Source organism: Gopherus flavomarginatus, chromosome 2 (assembly GCF_025201925.1).
Source record: "Gopherus flavomarginatus isolate rGopFla2 chromosome 2, rGopFla2.mat.asm, whole genome shotgun sequence".
Classification (NCBI taxonomy): Eukaryota; Metazoa; Chordata; order Testudines; family Testudinidae; genus Gopherus; species Gopherus flavomarginatus.
Window position 1 is genome coordinate 239,059,460 of NC_066618.1, and position 13,784 is coordinate 239,073,243.

Genomic DNA, 13,784 nt, shown 5'->3' on the forward strand with positions numbered 1-13,784 from the left:
AGGGAATTTAATACCTATGCAGCTTGGTCCTGCAGATGCTCCAAGTGTGAAGCTCCCATTGAAGTCAAAGGATGTTATTCTGTGTGATGTAGCTACAAGAATGCTCCCATAAATTCACAGCAAGGGATATTTAGGTTAGATATTAGGAAAAACTTTCTAACTGTAAGGATAAGTATGCATTGTGACAGATTACCAAAAAAGGTTGTGGAATCCCTGTCACTGGAGGTTTTTCAGAACAAGTTTGTCAAGCGTCTGTCATGGATAGTCTATGTATCCTTAATCCTGCTGCAGCATGGGGAGGGACATGGACTAGATAATCTCTGGAGGTCACATCCAGCCTCTTCATTTCTATGTTCTATCATTGGACTTGTCTGGGGACAGAGGTACTGGACACAACTCTTCCTCTATAGCAACCGTGTTATTGTTTCTATGAACCATTTGCCTATATTAACTTTGTTAATATTAGAAAGCCACTTCAAGGCTACCCATCAACATGGTCACAAATCTTTGTATTAGTGACACTGCTCTGCTGAACTAGCAAACGATAATTTTGTCAGAATGAAAGGCTATGGTTACTCCCGCTGTGATGGCTTAGAAAAACAAGACCCTGATCCTTTAGACTTAAGCATTTGCGTATTTATGCAAATGGAAGTAAATGGGGCTACTCATACATGTAAAGATATGCACATGCTTAAGTCTTTGTAGGATAAGGGAAATTATAGATGCTGTAAAAGTTCTATATTGCAATGAAATAAACTCAAAATGTGAGTTAGAGCAACTGAGCATCTCTTCCAGGCTTTTTTGTAGGGAGAGAGGATTTAGTTGGGGAAAGGATAGACTTTTTTGCAGTCTTATGTTTTCTTCTCATTACCAAATGCTACCAAGTATGGTAGAGATCATGTCCCTATAATGAGGATTTCCATGTCAAAGATATTGAGTTTGAAACAGTCTCTAGTTTTTGTTTTCTGTATAGTGTTCTTAGGCTTCAAGTCACATACTGTAATTGTGCTCTTTTATAGGAACTGTTTTTTACCTTCAGTGTCGTGACGTATATTGTATTACCAGGTTGACATAATATGATACATATGTCTTAAAAATCACACTGAAGAGCTTTTAGATGTCAAATTCTTCCTCAGCAGGGCATCCAAATAATATTTATAAAATATAAATACAGTACATAACAAAATTGTCACGAAAACTCAGAGAAAAAATTAAAAAGTAAACTGAAAAGGTTTATATGCTTAAATTTTATATGAATGGTTGTAAAAGGGTGGCTGGCCACCTTTGCAGGACCAGGAAGCCGGGGGTAGCCAGTCCTGTTTAATTAGCTCCACCCTGCCACAACTGGGTTGGGTACAGGAATTAAAAAGGGGGGAAGCCAAGGAGTTAGGGGCTGAAACTGGATCTGGAATGTACACCCAGCAGTGGCAGTCACAAGAACATAAAAATAGCCATATTGGGTCAGACCAAAGGTCCATCTAGCCCAGTATCCTGTCTAGTGGCCAATGCCAGGTGCTTCAGAGGGAATGAACAGAACAGATAATCATCAAGTGATCCATTCCCTATTGCCCATTCCCAGCTTCTGGCAAACAGAGGCTAGGGACACCATCTCTGCCCATCCTCGCTAATAGCCATTGATGGACCTATCCTCCATGAATTTTTCTAGTTTATTTTTTTGGACTCAGTTATCAGGCCTTACAGCAATAAAAAAGGCTGTCTCCATATGCACAAATAATTGAATCAACAAAATTATATTTCTAATAATAGAGTTAGGGCTGTCAAGCGATTAAAAAAATTAATCGCAATTAATTGCGTGATTAATCACACTCAAACAATACTAGAACACCTTTTATTTAAATATTTTTGGATGTTTTATACATTTTCAAATATATTGATTTAAATTATGACATAGAATACAAAGTGTACAGTGATCACTTTATATTTATTTTTGATTACAAATATTTGCACTGTAAAAAAACCCAAAAGAAATAGTATTTGTCAATTCACCTAGTACAAGTACCGTAGTGCAATCTCTTTATCATGAAAGTTAAACTTACAGATGTAGAATTATGTACAAAAAAAACTGCATTAAAAATAAAACAATGTAAAACTTTAGAGCCTACAAGTCCACTCAGTCCTACTTCTTGTTCAGCCAATCGCTCAGACAAACAAGTTTGTTTACATTTGGGGGAGATAATGCTGCTCGCTTCTTGTTCACAAGTTACCAAAAGTGAGAACAGGTTTTCACATGGCACTATTGTAGCAGGCATTGCAAGATATTTATGTGCCAGATGCAATAAAGATTCGTATGTCTCTTCATGCTTCAACCACCATTCCAGAGGACATATGTCCATGCTGATGATGGGTTCTGCTTGATAACAATCAAAAAGAAGTGTGGACCGACACATGTTCATTTTCATCATCTGAGTCAGATGCCACCAGCAGAAGGTTGATTTTCTTTTTTGGTGCTTTGGGTTCTGTAGTTTCTGCATTGGAGTGTTGCTCCTTAAAGACTTCTGAAAGCAAGCTCCACACCTCATCCCGCTCAGATTTTGGAAGCAGGGGCGGTTCCAGGCACCAGTGCAGCAAGTGCTTGCCTGAGGCGGCAAGCCGCGGTGGGTGGCCTGCTGGTCACTGTGAGGGCGGCAGTCAGGCAGCCTTTGGCCGCATGCCTGCGGGAGGCCCACTGGTCCCGCGGCTTTGGCGGCAATTCGGTGGTGAGTATGCTAAAGGCGTGGGACTGGCAGATCACCCGCAGAAACGCCACCGAATCTGCATGACCAGTGGACCGCTTGCAGGCGTGCCACCGAAGGCCTCCTGACTGCTGTACTTGGGATGCCAAAAAACCTAGAGCTGCCACTGTTTAGAAGTCACTTCAGAATCTTAAACCTTGGGTCGAGTGCTGTAGCTATCTTTAAAAATCTCACATTGGTACCTTCTTTGCGTTTTGTGAAATCTGCAGGGAAAGTGTTCTTAAAATGAACAACATGTGCTGAGTCATCAGCTGAGACTGATTTAACATTAAATATATAGCAGAATGTGGGTAAAATAGAGCTGGAGACGTACAATTCTCCCCCAAGGAGTTCAGGTACAAATTTAATTAACCTATTATTTTTCAAATGAGAGTCATCAGCATGGATTCATGTCCTATGGAAAGGTGGCCGAAGCATGAAGTGGCATACGAATGTTTAGCATATCTGGCATGTAAATACCTTGCAATGCTAGCTACAAAAGGGCCATGTAAACTCCTGTTCCTACTTTCTGGTGACGTAAATAAGAATGATCTCCCGTAAATGTAAACAAACTTGTTTCTCTTACTGATTGGTTGAACGAGAAGTAGGACTGAGAAGACCTGTAAGCTCTAAAGTTTTGCATTGTTTTGTTTTTGAGTGCAGTTATGTAACAAAAAAAAAATCTACATTTGTGAATTGCATTTTCACAATAAAGAGATTGCACGACAGTACTATGAGGTGAATTGAAAAATAATGTTTATTTTATCATTTTTACAATGCAAATATTTATAATAAAAAATAATAATATAAAGTGAGCAGTGTACACTTTGTATTCTGTGTTGTAATTGAAATCAATATATTTGAAAATGTAGAAAAGCATCCAAAATATTTAATAAATTTCAATTGGTATTCTATTGTTTAACAGTGCAATTAAAATGCGATTAATTATGATTGTTTTTTAACTGTGATTAATTTTTTTGAGTTAATAGCGTGAGTTAACTGCGATTAATTGACAGCTGTAAATAGAGTTAGTACAGATGGGGATACAGGTAGCATTAGTCTGGATCTCAGCGCATATTGGGATAACAGGGAATGAAATGGTGGAAAGGCAGCTAAAAGTGCTGTAAGAAATGGAAGGACAGACACAGAAATATCCTTGAGTAAACAGCAATTCAAAAGTCTAGTGAAGAAAAATTTAAAAGAGGAATAGCCAAAAATTTGGATCAATGAAAATAGAGGAAGAGGAATTTTTGAATTATGTTCTATAGTTGAGGATAAGGACATACTTCATGGCCCTGACTGGACAAATGAAGTGATTTTGTTCAGAGTACTGACTGGCTATTATGGCTTAAACAATTTTTTTTTTAATAAACAACCACAAAGCTGGGTTATGTGTGCGCTGTAACTGATCATCTTTTATGTGTTCATAAGGGCTTTGATAAAGGAAGGGAAAAGTTACATTGTTATTTAGTAAAAATATGGGGGAAATGCAATTGTATTAGAAAGGTGGTGTTACGTTACCTGAAAGACACAGGACAGAACATGAATTGCTAGCTATTTAGTGGAGTATAGCTGGTGGTGGCTATAGACTATCCAGTCAACTCTGCTTTGACACAGGGGGAAGGGGAGAAAGGCAAGGGCTGGCTGCAGAGGAGAGTAGTCAAGCTGGGTTGTGGCTGGAGAGTAGAGTAGGCTCATGAAACAAGAGGACAGGCTCCAGGGAGGCAGTCTTGGGGCTGGTATTCCAGAAGAGAAATGGAGCAGGAGCGTCAGGGAGTTCCTCGGGAGAGGCTGTCAGGGGAGATAATAGGAACCTGGTAGGGAAAAAATGGTCTCCAGGGAGAAAGCTCAGTCAAAAGAACAAGGAAGAATCCTGCAGGAGGCCCTGAAGCGGGAGAGAATGAAAGAGACAGAAAAAAAAATCTCCTGGGAGCTATAGCCCAGGACGTTCTGAGGAACTGTTTTGTAGTTTTTGCTTATATCTGGAAAAGAAAAGTGCCTGTAAAAAGATTTTGGGTCTGGCAGTGGGTCCTTTGTGGGCTGGGGACAAGCCAGCATTTTACAGGGTTTTTATTCTTGTAAATAAAAGTCATACCGTGACTATAAAAGAGAAATAATGCAATGACTTAAAAATGATCCCACATTCCTCTGCGCCTTAGGCAACATCCAGTTTCAAACAGCTGATAGATACAGGGGTAAATAAATTTAAAAAAAACCCCATGATTGGAGCTGCCGCGCCCAGCTGTATTGATTGTACAATATTGAGTCTCCTTTACTTTTTAATGCTTCTCTGTTTTGTTTTGATGCTTGCTATCTTGTGAAATGATACTGTGAGAGGTTTTGGAAGTGAATATAGTCCCAAAGTTGTACTTTTAGAAATCTCAAGTTGAGTCTTAGAATTCACTTGAATGATTGATGTGTTTCTCTTTAAAACATTTTAAAGGTTTATCTTAAAAGTTTGTAACTATCATCTGATTTAAAACATAATGGACCTAGTATAGCTTTCTGACCGGTGTAAATCAAAAGTAACTCCTCTGAAATAAATAGTTACCCATGTGTAAAACTGGTGTGACATCAAAATAATTTCTTTATCTTGAAAATATTTCTCTCATATCCTGTTTTTCTTTTTACAAACTTAATGCTTTATATCTGTAACAAGACAAGACAGGCCTGTGTATTACTGTCAAATGTCTTGATAACATCCATGAGGCCTTTGCCATTTTGTCTAACAATCACTAAGGTGTATCATAAGAACAGCCATACTGGGTCAGATCTATCCCAGTATCCTGTCCTCTGACAGTGGCCGATGGCAGGTGTCCCAGCAGGAATGAACAGAACAGGTAATCATAAAGTGATCCATCCCCTGTCACCCATTCCCAGCTTCTGGCAAACAGAGGTTAGGGACACCATTCCTATTACTATTATACTATGCTATATTACTCTACTATATTGTATCAGTATTATACTATGCAACCTGCCTTTTGTAATGTGTATCAAATCCTCAAAATAATGATTAAAGTGAAAAAATACTAAGTGTTAAAACATATATTCTCATCACCATGACAAATACAACTTGTATGTCAAGCAGTAATCATTTTTCTCCATTAATGTTTGTACAATGCTTTCAGAATATAAAATAATTATATTTTATATGGCTTAATCCTGTATCCGCCAAGGAAATCAATGGAAGTTTTGCCACTGAATTCGTTGAGAGCCAGACTAGACCCATAAATGCTGAATAGTATTAACACCAAAAAGAGATGATGATATAGGAATGTTGCCAAAAATCGGATGGAGAAAAAATAAACAGTGACTGATAAGAGAGGACCACGTCTTAAGCTGGTATAAACCAGCACACCTATCTAATGATTAATAGAGCTATTGCTGGTTTACCCCAGCTGAGGATCTATTCTATATATAAACACACTGTGCCACAGAAGTGCTAGAAGTCACCAAGGCTGCAAATCACAGAGTACTGAATGAATGAATCTATGCATTTTACAAAGGAAGGGAATTGATGGAAAATGACAAGGCAAGGAGACAGGGTTCAGAGAAACTTTTAAATTGTTGACATGCTAGCTGGGCCTAATAACCATATCCTGTCCCACAATTCATTGTCTTTACATTTAAGTTAAGGTCACGATTTGCTATTTCTGATTTTGGATTAATAATTATTAACACCGACTTAGCCAGTTACTATTTTAGCACTGAAAACTGACTCTGTTGTTGTTTCCTCAGCAATCATACCACAACATTATTTCTAATGATAGCGGCTTTTAGCTTCTCTCTCTGTGTTCAAACATCAGTTATAGCATCCTTATTGAAAGTAACTTAAGATGTTTGTTATTTTCTGTACATTGTAAATTATTATCAGGTCTGGCCTTAGGCACCAAGCAAAGCAGCTCCTTGTTTGGTCCCACATAATTCTACACTGATTTGGTAAGTCACGGGTTAGCCTATCCTCATATCTGGAGACAACTCATAACTTAATCTGCTCTCCCTTCTTACATCGTAGGGATCTGCTTTTGCTTGGAGCCCTACAAGTCATAAGCCTGGTGCTAGATCTATGATTCCACATTAGGTAATAAAGTGCAACTTCATGACTCAGATAGAGATCTTAAAACATAGGATCAAACTTTCAAAAGTTGGAGCTTCAACTGTGCCTGAAAAATGTTTGCAAACAAACCTTCCCTGCCATTTTGGAGTTGTACAAGAAGCATCTTCTACTGGCACTAGATCAGAAACAGCAGCTGGAAAAATGACAAAATATTATGTTCTCCTGGGAAGGCTTAGTAGGGAGCCTATGGGAAAACTCCAGAAAGGAGAAGGAACCCCTAACCTAGGTGCCTGAGACAGGTGTAGTCTGAGGTCTAGTGTGCAGAAGCAGCCAAAATGGGACATATGATCACTCTAGCTCTCATGGAATATAGGAGTGTATTCTTCTGCTGTGCAGATGACACTGCTGAGCAATGATGGGTGTTCTCCTATATTTCTAAAACTAATCTTTCTCCTTATTAAGAAAGGTATTTACAAGGGTGCTGTGCCTGCAGCTAGCATTCCAGTCGTGCACACAGACTGGCTTCCTAGTCCCTCCTCTAAACTCTTTGCTCCTGTAATCTGTGATCCTCCCTCCCTTCATGCAGGTCGATACATGCATTGAAGAGAAACATAGGGCTAGTCTACACTGGCAACACATAGAGAACTCTCCCAGCACTCTAAAACACCCACCTCCACAAGGGGCGTAGCTACCAGCACTGGTGCACTGTCTACACTAGTGCTTTACAGCGCTGAAACTTGCTGCACTCAGGGGGGTGTTTTTGCACACCCTTGAGCGAGAAAGTTGCAGCGCTGTAAATTGCCAGTGTAGACAATCCCATATGCACTAGTTTAAAAGCCCTTGTGTGTATTGATGTTTGAATATCCTAGTGATTGATAACAAATAGTGATTATCACTGGGAAACTCCTCCTATAGGCACAACACAGCTGCAGTGATACTTTTATTTCATCAAAATGCATTCATGTGGTAAAAAATGAATAGCTGCAATCTGAATGAAAGTAATTTTTACCTTCACAAGATTATTGTGGGTTGTCATGAAGATGCAGTTGACAAGTTTAAAGCACACAATAAAAATAACATATCTCCCTACACTAAGAAGCTGCAGATAATTTTATCTCTTTTTTGCTGCAGAACAAAAGAAAAAATACTTTACACATTTTTCTTGTTGAGCAGAACTGGACTCACTATGGACCAAAAGAAGAAAAAAAAATGCTTTTCAAAGCTCCTTATAAAACAGTGCCTCAATCATCACATGCCTCACTGTGGTGATAGCGAAGTACTACACTCAACGTTTTTATCATTTGCTTAAGAGTTTATCCATTAAAATTACACTCATAGTTAGGGCATGATCCTGCAAACCCATGCTACCGTGCACAGAGCTTAGCTCCATGGAATCCATTTGCACTAGTGGCTAGTAGCAAGTATTTGCAGGATCAGGCAGGGATACACATCCAGGAGACTTTTGAGTATTAGATTTGGCTGAGGTTTTCTGTTATAAGTACAAATTTTCAAATAGAAAAATATATTCAGAGTAAAGCCAGAAGAGAGATCATTTATGATTATCTACTCTCATCTGTATAACAAAGGCCACAAACGTGTGTGCATGTGCACACACACACACACACATTACACTTAGAACAGCTTTTCCAAATGGAAAAAAAGAACAATATTTATTTTAAAAAGGTAGGTGTGGGCCTGCGCCAAATTTTTAAAGGAAAACATCCCAAACTGTGTAGTGTGGGATCAGCTTTACACAAAGGAGACCGACTCAGACAAAGAGAGGCATTCTCTGATCAACAGCAAACTGCAGCTGCCTGTGGTTTCTAGTGCATGTTAATATAAATAAATATTGAATATTTAGCATCTTAAATACATAGGACAGTGTTGCTTATTCTTTAGTATTGTTAAGGACCAGATTGCGTCTGGCTGCCTAGTGTAAGCAGGGTAGGCAGGAAGAGTGCAAAAGTCCACCATCTTATGCAGCCAGGTTCAGCTGCAATCCACATGCTGTCGGTGTACTCCATAGGGCACAAGACACCCCAAAGAGAGAGAGTTGGGGAGGAGGCAGGGCCATGACCAGGTGGGCAGGGTGGACTATTCTGCAACCTCTGAAGAGGCGTAGCAGCAGTCACACTTTCCCAGTGTACTGCAGAGCTCCAGGAGAAATTCTACCTCCCTCAGGCAGAATTCCTCCAACATCTGCCCAATGCAGATATGTGCGGAGCCCTAACATGCATTGACTGTGACAGCCGCTTTACCCAGAATTTAAAGATACACACTGAAATGTACCTCACAATAACGTTTTATGACAGCACTTTAATACTAAAATAAATGATAAGAAATAAATACTTCATCTTTCATGAACACAAGTTTAATATTTGTTTTCTTTCCAGATAAAATGCAAGGGAGAGGGGAAGGCAAAAAATGGCAGGTGACAACAATCTGTCTTTCTGCTATCTACAGAACAGCAAGCAGCTTGATAGAGTGGTGTAATTCTCTGCATTATCAGAACATGACACCTCTCCCCCTTTTCCTCATACTCTGAGGAGTCATCATTTTTTCTGCTTTAGAAAAGGGAGCATAAATTATGACTCTGGTATATCTACACTGGTTAGACTTTTTATTCCTGACTTTTACCTTTTTTATTTTCAATAAGGACTTTTGTTCACTAGAAATTTAGAGAGTTAGAACATGACCTTAAACTAACACAACATTGACTACAACTTTGCTGTCACACTAGGCAGCCACAAGCTGTATTTAATATTATGTTAATGGGTCATGAGTAAAACTTGGTTCCAGTGGGATTTACCCACAACCAGCTGCATGATGTTAAACACAACTTGTTTCTGTGTGCCATGACTGCAAAGTTGTAGTCAGCATCACATTAGTTAACAGGACTCTTCAAGGTTGTGTTCTAGCTCAATGTAATCTTCTAGTGAAGATAAGTCCTTAACTGGTCCTAGAGACCCTCCATTCCACAAGCTGACTTTTCATAGCTGAAAAAGCCTGATTGAGATGCCTTCAGTACCAATCAATGCTTTTCTCTGTTTGGACACATGGGTTGCTATGGAGCCCTCCCCTCACTATGGCCTGAACTTGCTGCCTCAGCTCTTGCAAGAATGGAGAGTAACTTCTCAGTTTTCTGAAAAGCAAATTATTATAGGGTGACTGGCCCTCTAAGGGGAGATGGGCACAGCCCCACTATCCTTGCATTAGTTGGAAGAGCTCTCCTGGCCCTTCCTGCCTGGGGTCAGTATTGAGACACAGTGTATGGATGTCCAGAAAACTTGCCTCCTAATGGTCTGCGTTTTCTGAAACTCAGATTGAACTTTGGAAGGGATGGACTGCCTGCTTCTGGGCTGCATACACACTTAAAGAGAGGACTTGCTAACACAAGAGAATTGCAAAGAGCTGAGAACATCTTGAAATTTGGACTGTTTCTGGACCTCTCGTTAAAATGGCTAATCATTTATTGGGAAAATGACATTCCAATCCAAATATCTCAAGTTCATAATTTTTTTGTTTTTGTTTACTCTGGCCAGAAACTGTGACTATAATGAATTCCTTTCCTGTTGTGCTTTTCTAAAAATTGGGATTACACATTGCACTGAAGAAGGGGGATAGAGGAAATGCAGTATGTGAACAAATATGATGCATGAGAAAGAGTGACAGACACATTCATACATTCATTTCTCTAAGTAAATTCTGAGTTGTACACATTTTAATTAAGCACAGAACGCTAGCCTACAGCCCCACTGAGCAACCTGGTGTAGGTTAAAAGTATCATTAAACTTGGATTTAGAGCATATTGTGTGTGAATGGGAGCAAGAACTGAAAGAGCCCAAGTTAGCACTGCAGTGAATACACTCTTGAAGACTACAGGGCATGGATCAGGAGTTACCACAATGCTGATAGGTTAGGAAACCAGAGGCAGCTTTCCTGAGTAAGAGACAGTGTTGCTACAATGTGGGCTTAGAGGAGAATCAAGGAAAGAGGAAAATGTGTGCGATAGGAAGACACTTGCACTCAAAGTTACAGCAGTAGTTTAGGATAGTTTGTGTATGAAGGATTTTGAGCATTGTTTGATTCCATAAATTGTGCTGATCTAAAGTGACTAGTATTTGGCCGGTAAGACTCTAGGCATTAAATAAAAATCTTGTAAAATTGTCATATGTCTGAATTGAGCCGAGAGTGAAAATGAGAGTAAGAGGCAACATGAAAAAGAATACTGGTGAACTGGTGCAGGCAAATGAAATGCTGAATTTTAATTGGTTTAATTTCCCTGCTTCATTGTTTGAAGAATGACTAAGGGAACGGGAGTTTATTTGTGAGTATGTATGTGATGTTTAGACTCGAGATAAATCAAGGTTTAAGGGAACAAAACATTGAGTGGGGTGGGGGCAAAAGGAAATTAATGAGACATTGTGTGTTCAGACAATCCAGAATTCATCATTTTGGACCAAATTCATCCCTGGTGTTACTCCACTCACTGCAATTGAATTACACGTGGGATGAATTTGTCTTTTTCAGGCTAAGTTTCAAGGACAAGGATATTGCCAGATTGCAATACACTACTAACAAAGGTTAGTGCTTGGCCTGGACCATTATCTGACTTATCTGGACCGTTGACAACATATCAGTCTCTATAGTGTGGGCATTCTCAATAGACTCCCATTCCAAATCTCTGCCAATACATGTAGGGCATGTTTTTGTCATGTGTGCCTAGCTTTGTCTAAGGTTGCATGCAGAGGTCACAGCCCCACTCAGGTTTGGCTTGGCTGTCCCTCCATTATGACAGAATGGTGACCAGACTAAATCTGAGTGGTGCTGTGACCCCACATGCCAGGTTGCAATGCCCAGAGCGGGGAACTGCACCCAGCTTTGTGTTATGGGTTGAATGCAGGGTGAGCAAACTCTCTCATACTCCTCCCGCACAAGGGTCTCCCCTGTGCAGTGATCCCGCAACCCATCTACAATCTTCCTGCAATGCACTTGTGTGTCATGTCCCACTGTTCGGTAAACACTGCTCTAAAGTAAAAATACTGTAAGGCATTGAAAACTTACTTCTTTTACAAACCATTGGCAGAAGGCAGGACCAATCCATTCTCTTGCATGAATGCCACAGTCTATCCAGACAGCTCTCTTGTAAGGCCGTGATCTTTTACCCAACTAAAAAAGTAAATATTCATTGTTACCACAGCAAGTCTTAGTGCTTATTGACATTTAGTGAGCAACAATAGTAGAAATGAACACAGTTAATTAGCTACAATAGACATTTTGAACTTTTATTGTAAACAGTTACAAAAAGAGATACAGATCTGTTATTTTGGAATGGGAATTCTAGGTATCATCCATGCAGATCATTTCAACCTTACAAACTGGAGAACTGAAAAAGTCACAGGAAAAGTCAGAGCTATCAACTCCTCTTATATTGAAGAAATAAGTCCTTATGTGCCACTTGGAGTAGGGCTAGAATAATGTATTTTGGGGAATAATTTAAAGAATTTTCCTGAAATCAGCATGTGATGTGAAACCAAATTTTAAGAAATAAGTGGGAAAGGATGCAAGGAAAACATATAGAAGTACTAACTTTTCCTTTGTAAGCTTTGGTTAATTTTAAGCATTAAATCCCAGCATTTCATCATCAACAGCTCAACAAGAATTATGTGTGGCACAATGTTCAGAAGAAGTCCAGGGTTTCTTGTGGTCCATCCATCCTTGATGATACTCATTCTAGTAGTCAGCTATAAACACAGAACTTTCCAGCTCCCTTAAAGCCAAATCCTGCTTGCCTTACTCACACAAATAATCCAGTAGATTGCAAAGAGAATACATGCAGAGGTAAAGACAGCAGGATTTGACTCTTAACTTTCTAATGTGTGAACTATTTTCTCACAGGTTATTGCATTGTTTATTAAGGGTCTGATCCAGAGTGGTGCTGAGTTCCCACAAATTCTGCTGACTTCATTAGGAAATGTAGATGCTTAGAACCTCTCATATAAATATGCTGTCTGGAATAGGTGTTTGAGTTTGGTTTCGGGTGTTAGATATAACTGCTTTAACTATTTAATTTTTACCTTTAGTACAAACAGAGGTCTCCCTTCATATGATTTTCCAACAGAGAACATATGAATGAGATCTGAATGAGTTTTGTTCAGACGATACATCCAACTTTGAATCTGAAAATAGAGACATAAAATTGCTACCTTAGTCATTAACATTTCTGGGAAAGAGATATTAAAGTGAAGGGAGAAAAAAAGGCTAGTGAGACCTGTTTTGTTTTGTTTTCCAGCTGTATCCTGTCTGTCATTTAGAATGTGAGCAATGTAGGGAAGGGAGTGGAACAGTCTACTTTGTTCCATGTCTGCACAGTGCCTAGCACACTGGGGCCCGGAGCCTTTAATAGGGTTCATAGGTGCTATTTTAATACTACTTTTACTACTATGACTAGGCCCTCAGTGTGATTATTGATTTGGTCTTTCATTTGTACTATCTCTGTGCTCTAATAAATGCTCTAGACCTTTTTGTCCCCCCTTGCTTCTTCATTAATTCACGTCCAGTCTTCCCTCCCTCTAATTCTTCCTTGATGGCAGCTCACTACAACAAAGTGACTGCTAGCCTCCCCCTTGGAAATCACAAAGAATTTGGAAGGGAGTATGTCTACCTTGAAGACCCCTCCCACCAAGAAGTGGTAAGGAGGAAGCAATCTAGGTAGCTTCCCCCTGTGAGGCCAACTGACATTCCCTAAAGACATTAGGAGCTAAATGGAGAAAGAAATCTCCCCTCTGGAAGATGGCATCAGGTAAAGATGGAAAATGGGCTTGTTGGGAGAAGGGAGGGGAGTGGTAGAAGACACTAGTGTCAACAGTTTCATTTTGTGCTATGCGTGGATAGGATACTGCAACTAAACCTCAGGGGCTGCAGAGCCCCACCGACTGAACTCAGTGGTTTTGATTCTAGTGCAAACTGACATAGGTGGATTTCACAGAGCTCTG

At 39.6% G+C, this 13,784-nt stretch overlaps 1 protein-coding gene across 1 annotated transcript in view; it reads right to left on the bottom strand.

The window, feature by feature from the left end:
* The window catches only part of CPA6 (carboxypeptidase A6), a 141,461-nt gene that overhangs the window by 19,945 nt on the left and 107,732 nt on the right, over nucleotides 1-13,784 (bottom strand). Inside the window, exons 5-6 of the mRNA XM_050939783.1 lie at nucleotides 12,867-12,968; nucleotides 11,854-11,958 (exon numbers count right to left, since the gene is read on the bottom strand). Coding sequence (XP_050795740.1) covers nucleotides 11,854-11,958; nucleotides 12,867-12,968 — 207 coding nt within the window. The remainder of the gene's footprint in view (nucleotides 1-11,853; nucleotides 11,959-12,866; nucleotides 12,969-13,784) is intronic.